The 25,443-nt window shown below is 41.0% G+C and overlaps 1 protein-coding gene, 1 non-coding gene and 1 pseudogene across 5 annotated transcripts in view; 1 reads left to right on the forward strand and 2 right to left on the reverse strand.

Annotated features, from left to right (window-relative positions):
• The window catches only part of HMGXB3 (HMG-box containing 3), a 52,088-nt gene that overhangs the window by 5,724 nt on the left and 20,921 nt on the right, over positions 1–25,443 (forward strand). Inside the window, exons 3-10 of one of the 4 annotated variants that reach the window (XM_033180556.1) lie at positions 680–854; positions 4,366–4,863; positions 6,469–6,567; positions 12,679–12,810; positions 18,375–18,793; positions 20,824–20,999; positions 21,138–21,235; positions 24,703–24,801. In XM_033180556.1, the coding sequence (XP_033036447.1) occupies positions 680–854; positions 4,366–4,863; positions 6,469–6,567; positions 12,679–12,810; positions 18,375–18,793; positions 20,824–20,999; positions 21,138–21,235; positions 24,703–24,801 (1,696 nt within the window). The remainder of the gene's footprint in view (positions 1–679; positions 855–4,365; positions 4,864–6,468; positions 6,568–12,678; positions 12,811–18,374; positions 18,794–20,823; positions 21,000–21,137; positions 21,236–24,702; positions 24,802–25,443) is intronic. The other 3 variants (XM_033180558.1, XM_033180557.1, XM_033180559.1) reach the window with 3 other exon arrangements.
• LOC117064650 lies at positions 15,665–16,153 on the reverse strand (annotated as a pseudogene).
• Positions 23,323–23,426, reverse strand: LOC117066287. Its single transcript, XR_004430264.1, has one exon. It is a non-coding gene; the product is annotated as a small nucleolar RNA U13 (small nucleolar RNA).

A 25,443-nucleotide genomic window follows, 5' to 3' on the forward strand; every position in this document is an offset into this window, starting at 1 on the left:
GGTCATTTTGATTGGTCTGCTTGCTTCCCTCTCTCATCCATGGGGAGATGCTATTGACCAGATTGGTGACCAAAGGCTGCGTAGAGGAGTACAGAGTGTGAGTGATAACCAGCCCCTTGAGGAAGCTTTCCCTGAGAGTGGAATGACAGGACAGGACGCCTGTATCTTTCTTTGCTTCTGTTGGGTTTAAAATCATTCCTGCACAAAAGGTGATCTTTAAGAAAGCCAGTCAAATGAGCCTTTGCCTCCAGATTTCTGAAGAGAAAACAGCCACTTGCTATCTTTACCATTCATTTTCCCCTACTCCCTTGGAGCCCCTTATCTTCCTGGATAGTTACTCCTGACTGTAATATACTGGCTCCAATGTAGTAGCTTTAATATGGTAGCTTATATAGGCATTTCTCCTATACCATGAGTTTTTATATTACAAACTGAATGTAATACAATTTGTGTTGTACTGACAGCTATCAGTTATAATCAGGAATAAGATTATAACTTATTATAACACCATCTGAGGATGTTATTTAAATGTTGCTTTGCTTCACTTTCAGTCCCTATTTAGATAAATGCTTAGAAATGAGAAGCTGGGTTTTATCAACCTCTTGACTACCCATACCTTAGCATAGTAGTACTTACTGGTTGAATGATGGAAAGCCTGAAGAAGTCATTGCTTCCTCAGGTCTGCTTACCTCCTGTACTATTACGACATCTACCTGAAAGTGCAGCAGGAGCTCCCCCACCTCCCCCAGTCTGAGATCAATAAGAAGATTAGTGAGAGTTGGAGGCTTCTCAGCGTGGCCGAGAGGAGTTACTACTTGGAGAAAGCCAAACTAGAGAAGGAAGGTTTGGATCCTGTAAGTAATTTTTTTTTTCAGCTATTTTTTCCACTGGTTCAGTGATGAAGGCCTTAGGGAAACGAAGCCCCTTGTTCTGTTTCCTTTTCTTTTTTGGGGGGAAACTTTTATCATTTTGTCCTTCTTGACTCTGAGCTTACTTGTTTCCATTTTGATGATGCCCTGCACTCTTTTGTCCTCTTCGGTTGCAGCAATACGTGGAGCTGACATTTTTTGTGTTTTCTACAGTGAGCCTTAGGTTCCTTTTCTAAATTGTAGTGTAACTTGGAGCCCTTTGTAGTTACTATAATATAGTAGCTTTAATGTAGTAACCTTAATATAGTAGTTTGTATAGGCTTTTCTCCTACGCCTTGAGTTTTCATGTTACAGATTGAATGTAGTATATTGTACTAATTGCTATCAGTTATAATCAGGAATAAGGCTTGCATGTTTAGAGGTAGATAGAGCTGCTTGTGTAATACAGTACCACATTATTTTGTTAGCACTGGTGGTTGGAAATTATGCTAAAAGCAAAAATGCCAGTAAAGCCAAAGATGGTGGAGAAGACCGAGGCTTTGGGTGCTTGGGTTAAAGGACTAACAAGGAAGCATTTAGATTTATGTCTGTCAGCATTTTCTTATTTCTAGTTCACAATAACAAAACACACTGACAGCTATTTAAACTGCTGGGTTTTTGTTTTTTTGAGAGGATCCCTGTCATGGCATACACTGCTGCTGTTTTTTAAACCGCAATTCCTGCAGGAAGAATAACCCTGCTGCTGCTGCACACTGGGATATTTTCACCTTAACTCCTTATTTCAGTAGAAACAATTGTCTGTAACTTCTGTTTTGGTGGTGTAGAGCAACGGCAACAACTATCATGTAACAGCAGAACAGGTTTTATTTTCTCTTGTTGGAGCCCATCTGCTACTGCCGTTTAAATTATTTTGTGCTTATTGGCCTGGCATTCTTCTTTCTGGGAGAGCTTTGTCTTACCTACAGGCTTGGAGATGCTACTCTGTGCTCCCTCCTCTAGGTGATTTGTTTATTAACAGTAAATCTGGGAAATAATCCCTGTAGTGGATGATGAAGTCTAAGAAAAGTTTATCTACTCCCTTCGGTTTCCTTACTATAATAAAATCAGCAATCTAGGCAGGGTGTGGTAGCTCATACCTGTAAACCCAGCACTTTAATAGGCTGAGGTAGGAGGATCACTTGAGCCCAGGAGTTTAAGACTAGCCTGGGCAAGATGGCGAAACTTTATCTCTACAAAAAAAAGTGGCGGGGGGGAAAGATTAGCCAGGCGTGGTGGCACGCACCTGTAGTCCCAGCCACTCAGGAAGCTGATGTGGGAGGATCACTTGAGCCCGGGAAGTCGAGGTTGCAGTGAGCGGTGATTGTGCCATTGCACTCTAGCCTGGGCAACAGAGTGAGACTCTGTTTCATACACACACACACACACACACACACAAAATCAATACAATCTTTCTTTATCATGCACAATCTTTTTGTGCATGATAAAGAAAATCCTATGTAATCCTGGAGTGATTTGGTTTTTAAAACTATACACTAATGTAGATCATTATCAAGACTTTAAAAAAATTTAAATCGTCTGCAATGATTCTTCCTTATTTACATGCTTATTTATATCTACCACTATCTCTGCCGCTGCCACCAAGAACATGAATAGGTTAGTTCTGATAATAGCTGAGTGACCATTGTAACTTTTGAGTCTTGGTTTCCTCATCTGTAAAATGGCAGTAGTCTCTTCTCGTAATGTTTAACATAGGTAATGTAAATCACCTAGCTGAATTCTTGACAATACTGACAAAATAAATATTACCCTTTAGTAGATTAAACATTCAGTGACCATATAATAAGGAAAAGTGGCATTTATTGAGTACCTGAAATATACCAAGACTGAGTGAAGCTTTATGTGCTGTGTTTGACCTCTCCCAGACTGCCTGGTGTGATGGGAAGACACTCAGTGTCTTCATACCTTAGGAGCCTGTCAGAGCCCTGTGGCAGGCCTTCCTCCTCAGCAGCCCTTCAGGTCTCTTGCCAATTGCAGGTTCCAGTGTTATGCCTTCTGGTCTATAAAATGATTATCATTCAGGCCTTCCAGGTTTCTTTGTGCTTGGATTTGTTAAGTCCAGACCATCCTATGTGTATTTGCCACCATTTAGTCTTGTTCTCCTAACATGGCTGCTTCAAAGGTTGACTTGAGAATGCCATTTCCCCATTACCTCTCCAATAAAGGCTCCATAAAAGATTCAGTCCATCTGCTTTTATGTTTCGTCTGAGTGCTGCTTTTAACTTTTCATTTCTGAGTGCTTCCTTTATGCCTTAAGTAGTCTCATCGACTTCTTGCTTTTGATTTATTGAAGAATCCTTTTGTAGTTGACTTTAGTGTTCCTTTTAAAAGATACTTCTGAAATTATTTTTTTGTTCTGTTTAATTTCAGGTCTCACTTATCTGTTCACTTTGAACTTTTCTGTTTTCCTTATTGGGTGCCTGTAAATTGAAAAAATAAAACATAAATGACTTTTTCTTGGTGCCAATTAGCCATTCAGGGCTGTGTTTTTCAGTACCTGGGCTTGATACTTAGAAGACCTGGCCTGGAGTCCCAGCTTTACTACTTACTAATTGTGTGTTTAGGGAAAGTTTACCTCCCTGAGTTTTATCCTAAATTTTGTCATTTGTTAAATGGGAATAATAATCTTATCTAACATAATAGTGTTGTTTTTAAGATAACATCAGATAATGTGTTTGAAAACATTTTCTAAACCTGAAGATATTGGGTCATTGTTAGTTTTCACATTTTTTTCCTTAGTGTATTCAGGACTTTATCACATAACCCTGTCTGTATATACTTTCTCTCTTGAAGGCTTCTCATGAAGCCCCTTAGCTTTGTGATCTGTTCATCTTCTTCTTTGTAAGTCTGGGGAAAACCAGTGAGGTCAGAATGCTTACTTGCTGCCTTGAGTTTCATCTTAGCCTGTTAACTTGTATTTTATGCTTTTTGGGTTTTTATTGAGCGTTATACATTCTAAGTTTTGAATCTTACGCTACTTTGGAATCCTAAAGTGTCAGAGCTCAAAAGGAACTCATAAATTGCCAGATTCAGCTCCCTTGTTTTACAGATGGGGCAGCTGAGGCCTCAGGAGGGGAAAGGATTTGCTCAAGGCTATTCTAGACTTCAGGTTCCAGCTCACAGTTTCATATGGCAAGACCAGTGCCATTTCCAGAGTTCAGTCTATGCTGTTTCCCGTGTGATTGAGTGAATAAGCTACATTGGCTAAAGTGTGATTCAAATGAAGATGACACTGCTGTTGACAGGGGCTGACCTTATCTGAATTAGGTCAAGAGAGTAGAGTTTTTCCAGTCCCTTTTGCGGGGGGGGGGAGAAAAAAGGTCTTACATACACACACATAAATATATATGTGTGTGTATGTATGTATGTATGTATCTCCACGTGGTCTTAGTCCATTTATCTTTGCTTGTCTCCCCCTTCCTGGCTTCCTCATCCTCAGAACTCTAAGCTCTCTGCACTGACTGCTGTGGTTCCGGACATCCCAGGTTTCCGCAAGATCCTCCCACGCTCAGATTATATCATCATCCCCAAGAGCAGCCTGCAGGAGGACCGGAGCTGCCCTCAGCTAGAGCTATGTGTGGCTCAGAACCAGATGTCCCCGAAAGGACCTCCTCTTGTGTCCAACACTGCCCCGGAGACAGTGCCCAGCCATGCAGGCATGGCAGAGCAGTGCCTGGCGGTGGAGGCCCTGGCTGAGGAGGTGGGAGCCCTTACCCAGTCAGGTGCTGTACAGGAGATTGCCACCTCAGAGATCCTCAACCAGGATGTGCTCCTAGAGGATGCTTCCCTGGAAGTAGGAGAGAGCCACCAACCTTACCAGACAAGCCTGGTAATTGAAGAGACCTTGGTGAATGGCTCAGCAGACCTCCCCGCTGGAAGCCTAGCTGTGCCCCACCCCCAGGTTGGAGAGAGTGTATCAGTGGTAACAGTCATGAGGGTAAGTGGTTTTGGTACTGGTGTCTTTGGCTTTGTCTAGAGTTACTTAAAGGGCAGCTAGCACCATGCAGTGTGATTCCAGAGCAGTGGTAATCAAGAATGCTGATGTGGCGCTTCTACTGATACTGCAGCTTGAATGTTTCTTGCCCCTGCGCTCACTCCAGAGTTCTTTGGAATTTCTCAGGCACTCTTACCAACTCTACCCAGCTTAGCGAGAATTTTCTTCACGTGAGATGGTTCATAAGCTACATTAGCAAGAAAGCTGCAAATTGTATTTGAGTTATCCATGAGTCAAGGCTAGGATCTGTTAGGCAATTTAGTATCAGTCAGGGTTTTGTTTTCTGAAGACTGCTTCCTTTTCTTGAAATGGGATGTCACTCTGTTGCCCAAGCTGGTCTTGCATTCCTGGGCTTAAGCAGTCCTCCTGCCTCAGCCTCCCAAGTAGCCAGGATTATAGGCTTGTGCCACCACACTGGCTCCCTGAAGACTATTTCAGCAAACAATGGCACCTTGAACAGTGTACAAGAATTTTCACACAAGACCTGTACCAAGGTCTTCCTGGGTTCAGATGGGGTAGGAAGAAAAAGGTTATCTTCAAGGCCAGGTTGATGGCACTCATATCTGAGAAAGAGGAACCAAGTTTCCACAGTGGCGTAAGTGTCATTCTCAGCTGAAGGGAAAGCAGCACTTTTAGCGATCCCAACAACCTCATCTCCTAGAAGTGGAAGTGGAGAGAAACTGCTACCATGCGGTAGTATCATATATAACCTGCCCTCTATAACCTTGGAGAGGATAGCATTCTCAGCGATGGGAATCTTTCTGTTCAGGCTAAGAGGACCAGCTTGCTGTAGCCCTATGGCCTGGGCAGAAGAGAACAAGTACCCCTGCAATCTGTCCCAGGCCTAAATCCTTATTTGTTGCCTCAGTGCTGTTTATGATAATGAAGCGTGCAACTAGCCTGTTTTTGTTGTTTTTTGAGACGGAGTTTTGCTCTTGTTGCCCAGGCTGGAATACAGTGGCGAGATCTCAGCTCAGTGCAACCTCCACCTCCCGGGTTCAAGTGATTCTCCTGCCTTGGCCTCCAAGTAGCTGGGATTACAAGCGTGCGCCACCACGCCTGGCTAATTTTTGTATTTTTTTTTTTTTTAGTAAAGACAGGGCTTCACCACGTTGGCCAGGCTGGTCTTGAACTCCTGACCTCGGGTGATCCACCCACCTCAGCCTCCCAAAATGCTGGGATTAACAGGTGTGAGCCACTGCACCTGGCTACCACTAGCCTGTTTAAAGCAGGTAAATAGGGTGCTAAGAACACTTGAAAGGGTTAGAGTTGGATTCTCTCACTAACTGCTTATGTGATCTTCGAAGTCCTAAATCTCTTAGAACCTCAGTTTTCTCATCTGTAAAATAAAGATAGCACATTTCCTGGGGTAATAGTTTTCTCTTTGTTCTTAATTAAACTTTTTGAGATCATCATAAATTCATTCCTTTTGATAAGCACACTGGGATGAGTACCCTGTCTGTTATTAAACTTAATCCAGGCTTCCAGTGTCGAGTGGCCTGGGTGTTTACTCTGTTTCAGTGAAACTGTCCTCTTCGTTGCCCGTAGGATTCCAGTGAGAGTAGCTCCTCTGCACCAGCCACACAGTTCATCATGTTGCCTCTGCCTGCCTACTCAGTTGTGGAGAACCCCACCTCCATCAAACTGGTCAGTACTGTGTGTGGGGGATTGATGGCAATTAGGGTGTCATAAGCATTTTTTTCTACGTAGATTTGTTTTTTTTTTTTCTTTCTGAGCTACCAGTTGTAGGACCAAGTGGATTTCTAAAAGTATTAGAACCTCAGGATGTGAGAACTGGCAAAGGTTTCAGAGATGATGTGGTCCATGTGCTCTTAATGGGGGTCAGGGGTTGTAGATAGATCTCCATGGGATCCATGAACTCACCTCAAGTTTTATACAAACCTTTTTCCTGGAATAGATTCCATGACTTTTGTAAAATTTTCATAAGTGTACATGATTTAGGAAAATGAGCAGCTGCTGATCTAATTCAATACTGTGATCGTACAGATGAGGAAAAGGACCCAGAGGAGAGAAAGGACTTGTTCAAGGTTACAACACAAGTCAGACTGGATTCTAGTTTCTTGATTCCCAGTTGATATTTTTTTCAGCATCGGGGCTGAGATTTATCCCTAACTCTTTCTCTTTTTCTGACACTATTATAAATGGCATTTTAAGAAAATTTTCAATATCTGATTGCCTACAGCTAATACCTCGTAATACAGTTGATTGCTTTGTATATTGGGCTTGTATTCTGCAACTTTGCTTAACTCACTTATTAGTTCTGGTAACTTTTGTAGGTGCTGTTGAATTTTCTACATAGTTAATCATGCTGTCTACATGTAATGACAGTTTTATATCTCCTTTCTGATTTGAATTCCTTCTTTCTTTTTCTTGCCTTATAATATTGTCTAGGACTTCTGGTACAATGCTGAATAGAAGTGGTAAGAGCAGACATCTTTGCCTTGTCCTCATGTAAGGAGGAAAGGATTCAGTCCTTCCTCATTAAGTATATTAACTATAGGTTTTTCCTACATGCCCTTTATCATGTTTAAGAGTTCCCTCTATTCCTAATTTTCTGAGAGTTTTTATCAGGAATGGATGTTGGATTTTGTCAAATGCTTTTTCTATGTCTATTAAGAGTATTATAAGAATTTTCCAGAAGTTGGTTAAAGTGGTGAACTTCACTATTATTCAAATTTTAAACCACCCTTGTATTCCTGGGACAAACCCCATTTGACAATGATGTATTATCCCTCTCACAGATTGTTGGATTTGATTTGCTAAAAATTTTGCTCAGAATTTGGCTCAGAATTTCCTTATACAGTCTGTCCGCTTTTTGTATCAGGGTAATGCTTGCCTCTTAAAATGACTTGGGAAATATTTTCTCCACCTCAGTTCTTTTCCTTAAATGGTAGTATTACCAGTGAAGTCATCTGGGCCTGGAATTTTCTTTGTCAGAAGGTTTTTAACTGCAAGCCCAATTTTAAAAATATATAAAGTTGTTTATAACATTCCCTTATTACCCTGTAATAAACACTGTACTGATCTACAAAGATAATTTGGACTGTTGTTTCCCTATTGCTGACAGATGAAAAAGTTTAGACCTTAAAATAATACCTGATTCTGTTGTCCACTTTGGTTAAGGCCAGTCTCTCCAGCTTTCCAATGACAAGTAATGCTTTACATTACAGCCAACTAATATTCTAAGATTCTTAGAAATGGACAAACCACTTGTTTATTTTGGTTGTTTCTGGACGGTTACTACCTGTGTGGAAAAATTCAGGATGCTAAACAACAGTGTAACTTTATGGCCTGGTACTACACTGGAGCATGTCACAAGTTTGCAAGGGCGGTGACTCCTCCCTCTACTAACGGATACTACCAGAGACTTCACACAGCACAGACCTCGATTACTAACACCTAAATATTAACACCCCATGGGATTTGCAGTCCCTATGTTCATGCCTAGTACTTTGGTAAGCTCCACACCAGGCACATACTGTTTTATGCAATCTTTAAAGACATCTGCAATAGACAATATGCAGTTTGTTTATAAACTATGAGGTTTATGAACAGAGAGAACTCTTTACATTTGCTATTATGTCTTAACAGGCACAATCTGAAATACAATTTTGTACTAGCAGTGTATAAAAATACTTTCTAAACAATACTTTTGATAGTACAGTAGCACTTTAAAGAAAACCACTGTGTAGTTATTCCTTTTGAGGACCTACTAAAACAATTCAACTTACTGTCCCCAGCTACATCTAAAGCACAAACGTGGAAAGCAAGTTCTTTTACCCACGTACACACCACACACACCCACGTACTGAAACAATCTCCATCTATGATGCATGCTGATGAGGCGTCAGTCTCAAACAGGGCATGAGATGACGGTGTTTGGAGCCTCTTTCCATTTCCAGGTTTGGTATGAATGAACAAAAGGCAAAGGCAAGATGGAGTCTGTGTATGGGCCCTCTCTAGGAGTTTAATCTGGCATACCAATATTTAACTTGGGAGGTGGGGGAACGTATTTCCCGGGGCTCTGGATTAAAACTACCTGATGTTCCTCCCAAACACTGGAGCAATTTTTGGAGCTTCTGGAACCGATGTTTCTTCAGCACCTTCACTATCTTCCTGATGGAGATTGTATGCAATGTTTCCATATTCTCTTAAAAGTGGGAAAATTTCAAGCAGAAATTGACAGAAGTCTCTGCAAATACCAAACCACTAATGATTGCCCCCTTTTCGCCTAAATGTTGTGACCATTAAAGTTAGTAACAAAAGCCAAAGGGGGACAAATATGGAGATATAGGAGAATGTATTGCGGCCATCCAATCTGTGAACCAGCAGGACCTCAAAGGTGAGCAGGGCACGACGGCAGTCGTTATCCAGCTGATATCCATGGTCACCTGTATTCTTCACTGCCCCAATAGTTCTCATTTGTTCTTTTTCTAGTTTTTTAAGGTAGAAGCTGATGTCATTGATTCAAAACCTTTCTTTTCTTTTCTCTCTCTTTTTTTTTTTTGGTAGATAAGGTTTCACTCTGTTGCCCACACTAGAGTACAGTGGCACAATCATGGCTCACTGCATCCTTGACTTCCCGGGATTGACCTGCCTGCCCCAGCCTCTCAAGTAGCTGGGACCACAGGTGTACACCAATATACCAGCTAATTGTTTTAAATTATTTGCAGAGACGGAGGGGGGGCGGGGGGTCTCTCTGTGTTGCCCAGGCTGGTCTTAGAACTCCTGGGCTCAGGCAGTCCTCCTGCCTTAGCCTCCGAAAGTGTTGGAATTACAGGTGTGAGCCACCATGCCCAGCTCTTTCTTTCTTTTCTAATGTAGGTGCTTACTGCTATGAATTTCCCTCTAAGCACTGCTTTAGTGGCATTCCACAAATTCTGATATGGTGTGTTTTCATTTTCATTCAATTCAAATACTTTCTAATTTACTTCTTTGACCAATGAGATATTTAGAAGCTATTATTTACTCTCCAAATATTTGGGGATTTTCCAGATATCTTTCTGTTATTGATTTATAATTTAATACCACTGTGGCCTGACCTTTTTGATTTATATAAACTGAATCCCTTTAAATTTATTGAGGCTTGTCTTACGGCCCAGAATGTGGTCTGTCTTGATAAATGTTATGTACACTTGAAGAGAATGCATAGTCTGCTATTGGGGGGAATGTTCTATACATATCTAATTAGGTCAAATTGATTGATAATGTTCAACCCTTTTATATCCTTGCTGATTTTGTTTACTTGTTCTATCAGTTATAAGAGAAAGCATCTGGCCAGGCACGGTGATGTGTGCCTATAATCCTAGCACTTTGAGAGACTGAAGCAGAAGGATTGCTTGAGCCCAGGAGTTCAAGACCAGCCTGGACAAGGCAGGGAGACCCCATCTCTACAAAAAAAAAGGCTGAGGTGGGAGGATTGCTTGGGCCCAGGAGTTGGAGGATACTCCAACTGTGATCGTGCCACTGCACTGTAGCCTAAGCAACAGACTGAGATTCTCAAAAAAAAAAAAAAAGGAGGTGACATCTAACTATCCTTGTAGATTTGTCTGTTTCTTACAGTTCTCTTAATTTTTGTGTCATGAATTTTGACTCTATTGTGAAGTGTGTAAGCATCTAGGATTGTTGTGCCCTCTTGATAAATTGACCTCTTTGTTATTACGAAATGACCTTTATCTCTAGTAATCTTTGCTGTGAAATCTACTTTGTCTAATGTCTAGCTTTTAAAAATTATTGTTATATCAATACATTTATTTTTCCATCCTTTTAACTAATTTATATCTTCATAAAGTGTTTTTGTTTTGTTCTGCTTTGTGTAGATAGCATATAGTTTGAATATAAAAGCAAGACCCTCTGACGGTCTCTGTCTTTAAAAGATGTTGTGTAAGCCATTAATATTTAATATGATTATTGATATGGTTACATTTAGATCTATTATCTTGCTATTTGTCTCATCTATTTTGTTCTGCCTTCTTCTGATGTGACTATTTTTTATGGATCTGTTTTCTTTCTCTTATTGGCTTATTAGCTATTGACTTTGTTTTGGTTATTTTAGTAGTTTCTTTAGGGCTCAAGTGCATATTTTTAACTTACCAGTTTATTTTATCTTCAAAAATGTCTGCTGCAGATAAACAATATGTTGTAGATAAGAAAGCTGCAATATTAAAATAGGAACAGCCTGTAGCTTTGACTCATGGCGAAACTGCTTGTTTCTCCTGAGTCTTTATTCTCCTGGAAATTACTGTTCTTTCATTTAGAACATTTATTATTATTAGAGAAATTACATTTCTCTAATAAATGTCAGCCAGGCACTTCTAGAAAAGTGTTTTATGATTAATACTTAGGACTGAGACATCATCCTTGAACATTAGCAATTTTTTTTTCCTAAAGTCATTTCTCTAGCCTACTGTTAAGGAATATTCCCAAGTTCATGGTAATTTACTTATAAAACTAACTTATCTTAAATTTTTACTCTGCTTTCTTGAGGTGTTTGGAATGAGAATTATACATTGGCCACAACCTGAGAAAGGATCAGAGATGTTTTATATTCCAGTATTAATAGTCAATCTAAGTGAATGTTTTCTCATTCCTTATGTCACTTTCTCAGCAAGACACGCCTATAAAATAGGAAAAACAGGTGATTTTACAGAGGAAGAAACTCAGGGCCCAAGAGTTAAGGTCCCTTACCACCAGGTCATCCAGTGTATTAGTGGCAAAATTGGAACCCAAATCCTGGTCTTTCTCTCTTCTGGTGCCATACAACTTCACATTCGTCCTTGACTTAATACCACTGTCATAATTGCTTTTTCCTTAGGCTTCCTTGCAGAGGTAGCTGATGGTAGTTTGGTGTTTCCCCAACAGAGTTTTTTGCTTTTCGGCTGGACTAGGGAAGCTGGGATTAATAGCTGAGTAAACATTCATATGTGACAGAACAAATCTGACAGAGAAATGGGTTTTTTTCCAGCTTTAATCTAGAAGTGAAGCATGACTAATGAATGAGTCATTTCTATTTGTAGCTGAAATATAATAACCCATTGTAATACATTTTGTTCAAAGGGAGATCAGTGGAGATAAGAGCCAGTGGCTATATATATTAATATGCAAATAACTACATTCTGTTGAGTATCAAAGGATAGGGCCTGGCTTATACCCTGAATTGCCCTTATTTTTTCAGTGACCATGGATCTATTTTTATTCTGAATCCCAGGTCCTTAGTTGTCTGAAGAAGAAGATGAAGCAAATTCTTTGAAGTATTTAGAGCCAGAGGATGCAGCTCGATGCATAGAAGGAATGTTGGACCAAGAATAGAGAAATCTGGGTTCTAGGTCTAGCTCTGCCCTTGATTGATGATATGAGGCAAAGCATTTAAACCTCAGTAGTAGTAATACATGCTTAATACGATTGCTGAGAGTATTAAATGACATTTTGATAAAGTGTTTAGCACTGTGTGGTGCCTAGCTCAATGCATAGCAACTATCGCTTTCTTCATTCTTCTGGTACCTAACTGTAACGTTGGGCAATTGTCTTTCCCCGTTTGAACTTAGTTTCTCCATTTCTAAAAAGTGAATTTGTTGTGTTGTAGTACCTTTCCAACACTGACCTTTTATGGTAGGATTATGAATTGGTTATCCTCCCACAAGCTCGTGACCTCCTGGTGTTGGCTGTGGTTATAGTGGTCATCTGAATCTGAGAGAGGTTGGATTGTTCTATTGATTCTGATGTACTCTTTATTTACAGACCACTACATATACCCGCCGGGGCCATGGGACATGCACCAGCCCAGGGTGCTCCTTTACATATGTCACCAGGCACAAGCCACCTAAGTGCCCTACCTGTGGTAACTTCCTAGGAGGGAAGTGGATTCCAAAGGTAAGGTCCATTGGCTGTTGCTGCTTTGGAAGCCTCACAGAGTAGGCTTTCTGTTTGCCATTAGGAACAGGTGATTTTTAAAAAGTTAACATTTGTTTTTACTGTCTGACTATACAAGTAAATCATTTCCATTGTATATAGTTTGTTTAAAAAATACACAAGAAAAATGTTATCCAAACTCATATACCATCCAAAGAAAAGCCGTTATTAACATTTTGGTGTACTTCGTTCCAGTCTTTTTTCTGTGAATAAGTTCTGTATCTGTTTTTTTCTTCTTTCCCTTCTTTTTTTCTTTTTCAAATAGAGATGGGGTCTTGCTCTGTTGCTCTGGCCTCAAACTCTCCTGTCTTGGCCTCCGAAAGTGCTGGGATTACAGCACTGTGAGGCACTGTTTTCCCTTTTTTTCTATTTTTTCGTGGATATCTCCAATACTATAATATTTTACTTTTTTAAATTTAACATAGCATGCCTTTAAATATTCTTCAGAAATATTACCTGTTTCATAATTTCCATGAACTACTACACCATGTTTATTTACTTATTTCTGTCATCCCCTTATCTATATATATAGATGTCTATATCTGTGTCTTTAACATTTTTATTTAACACTCATCGCCAGTTAACAGTGTTTCTGTTTATGATACATTGTGAGTTCCTTAATGTCCTTGGTATCCCCCACAGCCTTTGCCCATAGAAGACATTCAAGAAATAAATGAGCATCACAGCTGTGCCCTTTTGAAGTTGCGTTTAACATGCTGTCACCTGTGTATGCTTGGCGCACACTAGATAAAACATACATACTTGCCACATTTTTTATATGAAACTATACATTTTAAGGGCTAAAATGGATGGAATAGGCAGTAAATTCTCACCTAGTTCAGAGAGGAGAGACATTTATAAGGCCTGGGACAGACAGGGAAGGTTTTATAGAAGAGAGAGAGTCTTGAAGAATCAACAGAATTTGGGTGAGTAGAAAAGGAAAGAGAGGACATTATTTTAGTGAAAATTGCTTAGGTTGGGATTGTGATTATCACATGTTTAACTCAGCATGGTCCAAACTTATGTGTAGAAAAACCTTATAGCAACATACCTTAAATTTCTCCAGGGCAATTTTCACATCTCTTTGAGAAATACTGGGATGGTGACTTTTGCCCTCTGGATGAGTGTTTTCGCTTCTGGCTAAGTTCGGGGTAGCACCAATTCCAGGAGACAGAACAGGATAATTGAGAACACAATTCTGGAGTTAGTTACCTCAGTTCAGACCCCTACTTCCCAAGGTTTTTAACTATGTAATCTTGGTCAAGACATCTATATCTGTTCTGGATTTCAGTTTTGTCTCATCTGTAAATGGAAGTTAGTACCTATTTCATTAGGGATGTTAGCAGGGTCACATAAGATTATCCATATAGACCAAATGGCACCGTTTCTGGTATATATTAGATCTTCAGTGAGTGCCCTGCTATCATCATGATAGACATCAATGTAATTATTAGCCCTACTATTGCTCTTCATGTTGTCACTTCTAGGGTCAGGAAGGACCTAGTGCTAATGTCTCACAGGAGGTTTTGTAAAGCTCTTGTGCCATCTTCTCTGATGTGCTTCTGTGAAGCCATCAGTGTATTCCCACTGTATTCCCCAAAAAGGCAGTTCTCTAGCTGCAGTAGGGAGATTGAACTGCATAGTAGTCAGAATTTGCCTTGGCCTTTCTTGACCAATGCAAAGCAGGTCTCTTAAATGACCATATTTCCTGCGCTTGTGCATGAAAGACTGTCAGTGATCGTTGTGGGCTTGTCCCTTCTGCAGGCTATTTTTACTTTGGCTTTTTCATTTCTTGTATGTGTGGTTTCTTTCCACTTTGATTGAAATAACTTTTTTTTTTGAGACAGAGTCTCTTGCTATGTTGCCTAGGCCCATTTCGAATTCCTGGTCTCAAGTGATCTTCCTGCCTCAGCTTCCTGAGTAGCTGGTACTATAGGCATATGACATCATACCATCATACCTGGCTTCAACTGAAATAACTGTTTTTGTTTCTGTTTTTTTTTGAAGATAGAGTCTTGCTGTATTGCCCAGGCTGGATGGCACGATCTCAGCTCACTGCAGCTTCCACCTCCCAGGTTCAAATGATCCTTATGCCTCAGCCTCCTGAGTAGCTGGGATTACAAGCATGTGCCACCACAGCCAGCTAGGTTTTTTTGTATTTTTAGTAAAAATGGGGTTTCACCGTGTTGACCAGGCTGGTGTCCGACTCCTGGCTTCAAGTGATTCCACCTGCCTTGGCCTCACAAAGTGTTGGGATTACATGTGTGAGCCACAGTGCCCAGCCTGAAAAACTTTAGAGCCATGGTTCTCTTACTAAGATCAAGCTGATGGCATGAAAACAATTTTTTTCTTAGCTACCTCCCCCCATCTTGACTTGCTAAGTCAGAATTTGCCAATGTATTTTGCAAGAATTACCATGTAAAGAGTAGATACTGTGATCTCTAAAGCTTATAGAAACAGAATAAGTGAGAGAAGATAGGTAACATTTTACCATCAGTGCACTTAGAATTTTAGAAATAAAATTGACTTTGATTATCAACTACTTCAACTCTTTTGAGTTTCCAGCTGAGGAAAAATAGATTTTAGAAAAGCGACTTACTAAATTCACACAGCTAATTATCCCATTGCCTTTTCCACTAAACCACACTTCTCAGGCATTTCTATGCTGTTTAGCTGCAGAATGTTAGACAAGCTTGTCCAATCCGTGGCCCAGGATGGCTTTGAATGAAGCCCAACACAAATGCATAAACTATCTTAAAACATTGAGATTTTTTGTTTTTTAACAACTGGTGATCAATGTATTAAAATAGTTGACTTAAGCATCTGTAGTGGTGACTTCCATTTCAACTCCTGGCTCAGTACTGATGGAAGTAATCTGCTTAATTTCAGAAGGACTGTGCAAGTCAATTAGTTGTTTGTGGATTCTCCTATGGAAACATTCCTGTGTCTCAGAACCTTGACCACAAATTTTTCTTGTAGTGATTCTCAAAGTCTTGGTAGGCATTCGAACTGATCCTTTCACTGAGATTCTTTTCCTTTGCTCCTCTGATCAAGTCAGCACACATCTTCTCCAGGGCTTTTATGTTGCAGCTCGTTAGAATGATTTGAGTTCGGTGAATTGCCACCTCCAGCTCCATGGGTGTTTTTCCGGTGTCTTTAAAAGCCTTGGCTGCAGCGGGCTTCCTGACCGACTTGTTCCTTGGCGAGAGAGAACAGCGGTGAGTCAGGAGCAGGAGCGGGCAGGAGCGGGCGGACCGCAGCTCTGCACCACCTACGACCGTGTCTTCCTCAAAGAGCAAAACATTACGATATTTTTGTGTGTGTGATTATTTTATTTTTATTTTTTTAAGCTCATCAGCTATTGTTAGTGTATTTTATGTGTGACTCAAGACAGTTCTTCCAATGTGGCCCAGGGAAGCCAAAATTGGACACCCTTGATCTATTAATAAAATTTCTTGAATTCTGATTTTTGAAGCAGCAAGTATAATTTGTCTCTAAAAGCTCCAAGTGTGTTTGTGCCAGCCAGGAAATGACTCGCCTTTTGTTGTATTGTTCTAGAGTTCATACTGGCTAAAGTTAGCCCAAGAAATATGTGCCATAGTTCTCAATGAATTGAATAAAACAAAAGATAGTATATAAGGCTGTTTAGCTCAAGGCTTCATTCTTAAGGCCTTCCGATGGCAGCAACTGAGGTCTCTCTGAGCCTGTAGTCTGTTTTATTTACCTTAAATTTTGAAAGTAACATCTAAAATGAGTAGGCTGAGTTAATGAAATGTGAGATCACCAGGTAGAGTTGTTTTGCTCAGATTGCTTAAATTAGCCGATCTTTCTGCAGTGATTTTTGTCTAAAATAGCCTACTTAGTAGGCAGTGTTTGCTCAAAGATCTTATCTCAAGAAATGAGTTTAGTCTCCTGTTTTTCTGCTAAATTTTCTCTCTCCTGCAGTAAATAAACTCTGTGCACTTGACTTGGCATTTCTCGTCATGTTAACTCACTCTTTTAGAATCTGAGAATGCTTTACTAAAGAGCTCTTAAGAGGTCACCTGTTACTGGCTCTTTTTTTTTGTTTTTTTTTCCCCAGACCGGGACAGGGTCTCGCTCTGTCATCCAGGTGTGAATACAGCTCACTGCAGCCTCAGCCTCCTGGGGTCAAGTGATCCTACCACCTCAGCCTCTCTAGTAGCTGGGAACATAGGAACACAGGCTGCATACCACCATGCCTGGCTAATTTTGTTTGTTTGTTTGTTTGTTTGTAGAGATGTGGTCTTGCCATGTTTCCCAAAGTGGTCTTGAACTCCTGGGCTCAGGCGATCCTCTTGCCTCAGTTTCCCAAAGACTTAGGATCACAGGCATAAGCCATGGCGCCTGGCTGTTACTGGTTCTGAACTAGAAGTGCAGTGTGCAGATGGCTTTGGAAATGTTGAGGGGTTTTGAGGTAGTAGGCTATTGGGAGATAAATCATATTGAAATTTAATGACATTGGCACAGACACTAAACTTCTGTAATGTGCAGGGAGGTCCTCCACACTAAAGAATTAGGTCACCCAAAATGCTGTCTGGCTCCTGTTGACAAACACTGAGAGCCCAACCCTTTGCTATTTCATAAGGGGGAATGAGGATTCAATTGAAGCTTGCCTTGCACCACATAACTAATTAGGAGTGAAGCTAAGCTTGATAGAACCCAGCCTTTATGTTTCCTAGTTTACAGTGCCCTTCAGGATATGCATGGTGGGTAGAAAACCTTTCTGAAACCTATTCCAGAGACAACCACTATTTAAAAACATTTTTTTAAAGTGTGCGGGTGTGTATGTAATACTGTTATTTCCACTGCAGTGCTAATTGGATAAAAGCTGAGACACCAAGGGCTTTTTAAAACCAGGTCTAGCTAAAATAGCGGCTGCCATTTTTAGTGAGTTTGAGTATTTATAGCACATGATAATGCATGAGTTAATTTGATCCAGTGCAAAGTATGTGACATATGTGTAAGTCATTCTTAACACTCACCTTAAAGAATCTGGGACAAAAAATAGAATTTTTCCCAAAGGAGGTGGGAAAATTTGAATCTGTCCACATGAGGTTGTGGCCACACTGGGATTAACTGAATCTCATAAAAGGACCACCAGGGTGAACAACTTAGGACTTTTAGTTCCTGTGTGGCAGTATGTCACCCTCTCTCTAGACATAGAGAAGTAGGCTTTGAATAATGTCAAACTAAATGTAAAACTAAAAAATGCCGACATTTGGTTGATGAAACCTGGAGAGGCTTTTCAATAAGAATTCATTAGAAGATGAATAGCTTTATGCAGATGAAGGCATTTAATACTATAGTGAAAGGAACCTGTAGCCGGAAGACTTAGATTCAGGCTAGTTTTACACTTGAGACCTTAAGTTAACTTCTTCCTTTCATGGACCTTGGTTTCCATATTTGTTGCCCATATGTTATTAAAATGATCAAATGAGAGAATGTTTGTGAATGTCATCAACTGTAAAATGCCTTATGTATACAAGGTATTCTTATTTTTCTAGGAAAAGCCAGCCAAAGTAAAAGTGGAATTGGCTTCTGGTGTCTCTTCCAAAGGCTCTGTGGTGAAAAGAAATCAGCAACCTATCACCACTGAGCAAAATTCCTCTAAGGAAAATGCCTCCAAACTGACTCTGGAGAATTCGGAAGCTGTAAGCCAGCTCCTGAATGTAGCTCCTCCCAGAGAAGTAGGTGAGGAGAGTGAGTGGGAGGAAGTGATCATCTCCGATGCCCATGTTTTGGTTAAGGAAGCTCCTGGGAATCGTGGTACAGCAGTCACTAAGACACCAGTCGTCAGAAGTGGTGTGCAGCCTGAGGTCACTCTGGGGACCGCTGACAATGACAGTCCTGGAGCAGACATACCAACACCATCTGAGGGGACAAGCACCTCCAGTCCACTCCCTGCTCCTAAAAAACCTACAGGGTAAGTCAATGTGTTTGTATAATATAGAGTTGTATTTAAAATAACAGCTTTGGAAATGCCCCATGTTTGTTTTATTCCATGTCCTTACAGCATGCCTAAGAGAGGCAGCAGAGCCCAGGCAGTGCTTCCTGTTTTAGAGATACAGAAACCAAGGCCTAGAGATATATCAAGATTGTCCCTTCCCCCGGACTCTGCTATCCATGTAGTGCTGTCAGATTACTTACACATCTCTTCTTGTCAGTCTCCCTAAAGCAGTTATTAGAGTCTTGTTGGCACAGGCTCTGGGCAGTATTAAAACTGTGAGTTACCAGTCCTGGATACTGGATTTGGAAAGAGAAGCTTTATGAAAGCATCCTGTAGAAATAGTTCTGGCCTGATGGTCAGAGAACTCAGTACTGGTTCCAACTGTTTCTGGCTTCTGTTTGACCTTGGGCATTGTCACTTCATGTCTGTTGACCTCAGTTCTCTCCTCTGAAAAATCTTGAGTTGGGTATTAGAAAATCTCTTCCTCACAGGCTGACTATACAAACTGAAGATTGTGTATAAAACATGTAACTGAGTACCTTATAAGTCGGAGGCAGTCACTATCTTTTTCTCCCCTTTTCCTCCTTAATTGATTCTGCGTATATCCCTTCCCTGAGGAAGTTGTGTTCTTGTAACTGAAGACCCTTATTTGTATCAGTGGTTCTCAACTGTTAACAGTTGTGCCCGCAGTGGACACCAGGAGCCAATTCCATTTTTAACTTTGGCTGGCTTTTCCTGGAAAAATAAGAATGCCTTGTATACCTTGTATACAAATATGTATGTGTGTATGTATATATATTTTTCCCACTTTTTTTTTTAAACACAAATCATAGCACAACATACTTCTACATCTTGTTTTTTATTTTTATGTTTATTTTTATTGTTTTGAGACAGGGTCTCACTTCGTCATTCAGGCTGGAGTGCAGTGGCGCGAACACAGCTCCCTGAAGCCTCACCCTCCCGGGCTCAGTCGATCTTCCCATCTCAGCCTCTTGAGTAGCTGGGACTACAGGCACGCACTACCACACCTGGCTAATTTTTGTATTTTTTTTTGTAGAGATGGGGTTTTGCCATGTTGCCCAGATTGGTCTCGAACTCCTGGGCTCAGGTGATCCACCCGCCTTGGCCCCCCAAATACATCTTGCTTTTTTTTTGGAATGGAATCTCGTTCTGTCGCCCAGGCTGGAGTGCAGTGGTGCCATCTCGTTTCACTGCAAGCTCCGCCTCCCGGGTTCACGCCATTCTGCCTCAGCCTTCCGAGTAGCTGGGACTACAGGCGCCCGCCACCACACGCAGCTAATTTTTTGTATTTTTAGTAGAGACAGGGTTTCACCGTATTAGCCAGGATGGTCTTGATCTCCTGACCTTGTGATCTGCCCACCTCGGCCTCCCAAAGTGCTGGGATTACAGGTGTGAGCTACTGCACCTGGCCCCATCTTGCTTTTTTTTTAAAAAATGATGTGGCAATATACTTTGGCGATGGTTTTGTATATTTAAAGGGTGAAGCTGTGCACTTTAGAACTTTTGTTTGAGACGTGTAAATCACTTTAGCAAATGTTTATTGAGGCCTTCTGCAGTGCAGGCCCTGTGCTCAACATTGGTGCTGCAAAGATGAAGCAAACATGGACTCTGTTCTCTAGGTTCTCTAAGCTGCTGTCATAAGTATATGCTCTAACTAGAGGTAGATTAAATGTTATAGCTATAATAGCGATTGGCATTACATGCTATAGACATTGTTTTACACTTCTTTGTCTTCGCAGTGACTCCATAACGTATAGGTAATTACTGTTCCATTTTACACGTTAGAAACTTGAAGTTAACAGAAGAATGAAATTACTTGCCCCGGGCCACACATTTATTTAGTGGTTGAATTTGAACTCAATCTGTCTAAAGCTTGATAGCTGAACCCCAATACTATCCTCTAATAAAGCACTATATAGAGATTACACTTTGGTTTTCTTCCCTTTGTTCCCGAATTTCCAGATTTCTCTTCTTATTCTTTTCAGAGTTGACCTGCTTACCCCTGGGTCCAGAGCTCCAGAGCTTAAAGGCAGAGCACGGGGCAAGCCCTCATTACTGGCTGCAGCAAGACCCATGAGAGCGATTTTGCCAGCCCCAGTTAATGTGGGGCGAGGCAGCAGCATGGGACTGCCCAGGGCCAGGCAGGCCTTTTCCCTGAGTGGTAAGGGCTGGGGCATACCTGGGATAGGGGTGCTGTCTGATGGGAAAGGGATAGGAGTAGGGGGTTGAGAATGGACATAGAGACTTGGGGAGACTCTGAATGCACTGAAGTCACCAGTTTGGCTCCTGGTTCTCTCAGATAAGACTCCCTCTGTGAGGACTTGTGGTCTGAAGCCAAGCACACTGAAGCAGCTGGGCCAGCCCATTCAACAGCCATCTGGCCCTGGTGAGGTGAAGGTAAGACCCATTTTCCGGAGTGGGAGCTGTTTGAGGGTCTGGCTGCTGCCATTTAATGTATCAAAACTATAGGTAAAGGCAGATCCCAATTCTTACACGTTGGCAGACCTCTGGGAGGAGATTAACATGAATGATTTGTCTATTTTTTAAGTAATTTCTTTTTATGAAGTGAATACATGTTTTTAAACCTTTTACTTAGAAATAATTTATAACAGAAAAAAGTCGCAAAAATAAAAATAGTACAGAGAACACCCATATACTCTTTACCTAGAGTGACCTATTGTTAATGTATTAGCCCATTTTGCTTTATCTTTTTTGTTCGTGTGTGTTCCCCCCACCATGTGTGGGTGTGTACACGTGCATGTGTGTAAAATACACATTATAGGGTAAGTTATGCCTTTATGCTTGTTTGTGTATTTCATAAGAATAGGGATATTCTTTTTTTTTTTTTTTTTTTTTTTGGTGGCGGGGTCTCGCTCTGTGACCTAGGCTGGAGTGCAGTGGCACAATCTTAGCTCACTGCAGCCTCCACCTCCTGGGTTCAAGTGATTTTGCTGCCTCAGCCTCTCCTGAGTAGCTGGGATTTCAGGAGCACACCACCACGCCCGGCTAACTTTTTTATTGTTGGTAGAGATGGGGTTTCACCATGTTGGCCGGGCTGGCCTTGAACTCCTGACCTCAAGTGATCCACACACCTCAGCCTCCCAAAGTGCTGGGATTACAGGCGTGAGCCACTGTGTCCAGCCTAGAATAGGGATATTCTTTTACTGAAACATTGATGCATACCTTTACTCTCCCATTCATATTCCAAATTGTGTCAGTTTGACCTGTGAGCCCTGAAAATCTGAGACAGGTCTCAGTTAATTTAGAAAGCTTATTTTGCCAAAATTGAGGACATGCACCTGGGACACACCCTCGGGAGGTCCTGATGACATCTGCCCAAGGTAGTCATAGCAGTTTGGTTTTATACATTCTAGGGAGACATCAATCAACATACACAAGATGAACATTGGTTCAGTCTGGAAAGGCAGGACAACTTGAAGCAAAGGCAGGAAGACTCAAAGCAGGGAGGGGGCTTCTAGGTCGTAGGTAGATAAGACACAAGTGGTCGCATCCTTCTGAGTTTCTGATTAGCCTCTCCAAAGGATGCAGTCAGATATGCATTTATCTCAGTGAGCAGAGGGTGACTTTGAATAGAATGGGAGGCAGGTTGTCCCTAAGCAGTTCCCAGCTTGACTTTTCCCTTTAGCTTAGTGATGTGGGGGCCCCACGATTTATTTTCTTTTCACAGACCCAATTTTATATATATATATATATTTTTTTCCCCCCCCAGAAACAAGGTCTTGCTGTGTTGCCCAGGCCGGAGTGCAGTGGTGCAATCATAGCTCACTTCTGCCTCGAACTCCTAGGCTCAAGGAATCCTCCCAACTCAGCCTCCTGAGTAGCTGGGTACACAGGCAGGCACCACCATACCAAGCTAATTTTTAAATTTTTTTTTTGTAGAGATGGGGTCTCTTGCTGTGTTGCCCAGGCTGATCTCAAACTCCTGGCCTTAAGCAATTCTCCCTCCTTGGCCTCCCAAAGTACTGGGATTACAGGCATTAGCCACCTCACCCAGTGTCTTTTTTTGTTTTATTGTATATTTTTAAAGCCTCTCCCATTCTAGGACAGTTCCTTTACATGGCATATTTTTCTCCAGTCTAAGATCCAGTCTAGGATCAGATATTAACATTTAGTTGTCATGTCTCTTTAGCTTCCTTTTAAAAATGAATGCATGATTGTAGAAAATAAAGAAAATTCAGGTAAAGGAGAAAGAAAAGTCCCTTATGATCCTGCCACCCAGAATGACCATCCGATATGCTTTCAGGTCTTTTCCTGAATTTGTGTGTGTTTATTTTTTAATACAATTTTTTAAAAATCAGAAACTTGGCTCTTACTCCATATACTAGTTTGTGGCTTATATTTTCACTTCATTTAGTGATACAGATATTAAAAATTTTCTGGGTGTCCAGATTCCATGGATTAGTGGGGTTTGTTTGTTTTTAGCTGTATGTAGGTAGAATAATTATCAAGTTTTTTTTTTTCCATGTCAAATGGGTAATGTGCTAACATTATAATGAGGTTTGAGGGAGGCACATCTCACCCATGTGTGTGAATACCAGATCGTCATACTTGTGAGCTATAAAAGGATCTATCAAAGTGTCCTTAGCTAGCATTTTTCAAGCTTTTAATCTTGACCCTCAGTAACAGGCCTATTTTTATATTACTGCCCAGTAAACATATATACTAAAGGTTTAATGAAGCTGTGCCCTTACTATATGCAGTCATTTTGTTTTTTTCTCATTCGTATTTGCAAAATGCTGGTTTCAACCCATTAAATTAATGTTATGACCCCTCATTGGATTGTGGCCTGTAGTTTGCAAACTTGTGTCATGGACCAGGTTGGAATAGGAAAACGGGTCTGCCATCTTCCTTGTCATGTGTTCTTTGTCAGTTAACTGCCTTTCTTTAACAGTTTTACATTTGCCCTGACAGGAATATCAACTGGCTTTTACTTTGAGAATTATTTTATTTTCCACACAGATATGGCAGCTCTGGGTGTATGTGGGATCTTGCGGTGTAGAAGGAAGGTATCTGGTTAGTGTCGGTAGTTTTGTAGATTTCCAGCCCCTAGATTCCTTCATATACACTCTGTTACTTGGGTCAACCCCAGTCTTCTCTATAAATAGTTTCCTTTTGATTGGTGACATTGGGTATTTGTTAAAAGCCACAAACTCTTTTACTAGTCTTAAACCAGTAAACAGGTACTTTGAAAATCAACTTAAATTCATTATTATAGAATAATTTTAATTTTGTTTGCTTTATCTTCTCTTTTTTTAGCTATATAAGTAAAATATACATTCCTTATCAAACATTTGAGGCTCATGCCTCTAATCCCAGCACTTTGGGAGGCTGAGGTGGGAGGATTGCTTGAGTCCAGCAGTTTAAGACCAGCCTGGGCAACATAGTGAGACCCACATCGCTACAAAAAAAAAAGAAAGAAAGAAAGAAAATTTTGTAGACAGTGGTAAAGAGGGAGGAACAACTATGATTGTCCTCTTACCCTGTGACATTTTAGTGAATAGTCTTTCAGACATCTTTCTATGCAAAGTTGTTCAACCATGTATTTGTATGTATAAAAGCTATTATGTGCTTTTATAACTCAATAGTAGTTGCACATCTGATTCATGGTGTTTCTAATACATGGTATTAGAAATTGCACAGAAGCCTGTGGCAAGCCCTGGACTTGAACATGACACTCAGCCTTTGGTGGACCGGCGACTGCCAGCTGGCAGTCCAGAGGGCTCATTTGGAGAATAGCTCTACAAATTCCCTGGGAAAGCATTCCCTGAAGTTGTTTCGGGACATGGGACCTCAGGAGTTTGGCTAAGGTTCAAAGGCACTAAACAATTTGTTCTGATCCACAGCTACCAAGTGGCCCATCCAACAGGACTTCTCAGGTGAAAGTTGTGGAGGTCAAGCCTGATATGTTTCCTCCATATAAGTACAGCTGCACTGTCACATTGGTAAGTATGCAGCTAGGTGGTGGTGGGTTGACATGGAGGTTGTCTTGATTTTGTGGTTGAAGGTCAGTAGGAGGCTCGGGAAGAGGGTGGTGGTAGCTGGGAGGGAGAACGCGGTCAGGTATAGATTGTTAATGCTGAAGATCCCATCCCTGATGCAAATGATAGCTACTGGATGAATCTGCTGGGTTGTTTTGGTCTCTTTCCAGGTGATATTTATAAAGTGTAGGACAGCTGAGATGAGTGTATTTTTATTGAGAGCTGCCAGAAATGAGAATCCAGTCCAGATTTAACATTTAGCAGTCTTGGAACCTTTTAGCTTAGAAAGGGTGTTCCACAGTTACGTTTAGGCGACGTTGCCTTTTTCTCCCTAAAACAGAGTCCAGTTCAACACTACTATCTTAAAGTAAAATAGAGAAGTACTTTAGTAAAGCAGCTTATTTTGTTTAGCCTAGTGTTTCCCACAGGGGTTTTCCCTTTATTTTTTAACATAAAACATATTAACATCCTAGGACAAATGTGTGACACTGGGATCACCCTTTTGTAGGGCAGGCAGCATAGAGCAGGGAAGTAAATGCTAGACAGCTGAGAGACCTGGTCCAAAAGGAGTTCTGGCTCTGCTGCTAGCATGCCGTATGCCCCTGG

Source organism: Trachypithecus francoisi, unplaced genomic scaffold, assembly GCF_009764315.1.
Source record: "Trachypithecus francoisi isolate TF-2019V2 unplaced genomic scaffold, Tfra_2.0 Lachesis_group2, whole genome shotgun sequence".
Lineage (NCBI taxonomy): Eukaryota > Metazoa > Chordata > Mammalia > Primates > Cercopithecidae > Trachypithecus > Trachypithecus francoisi.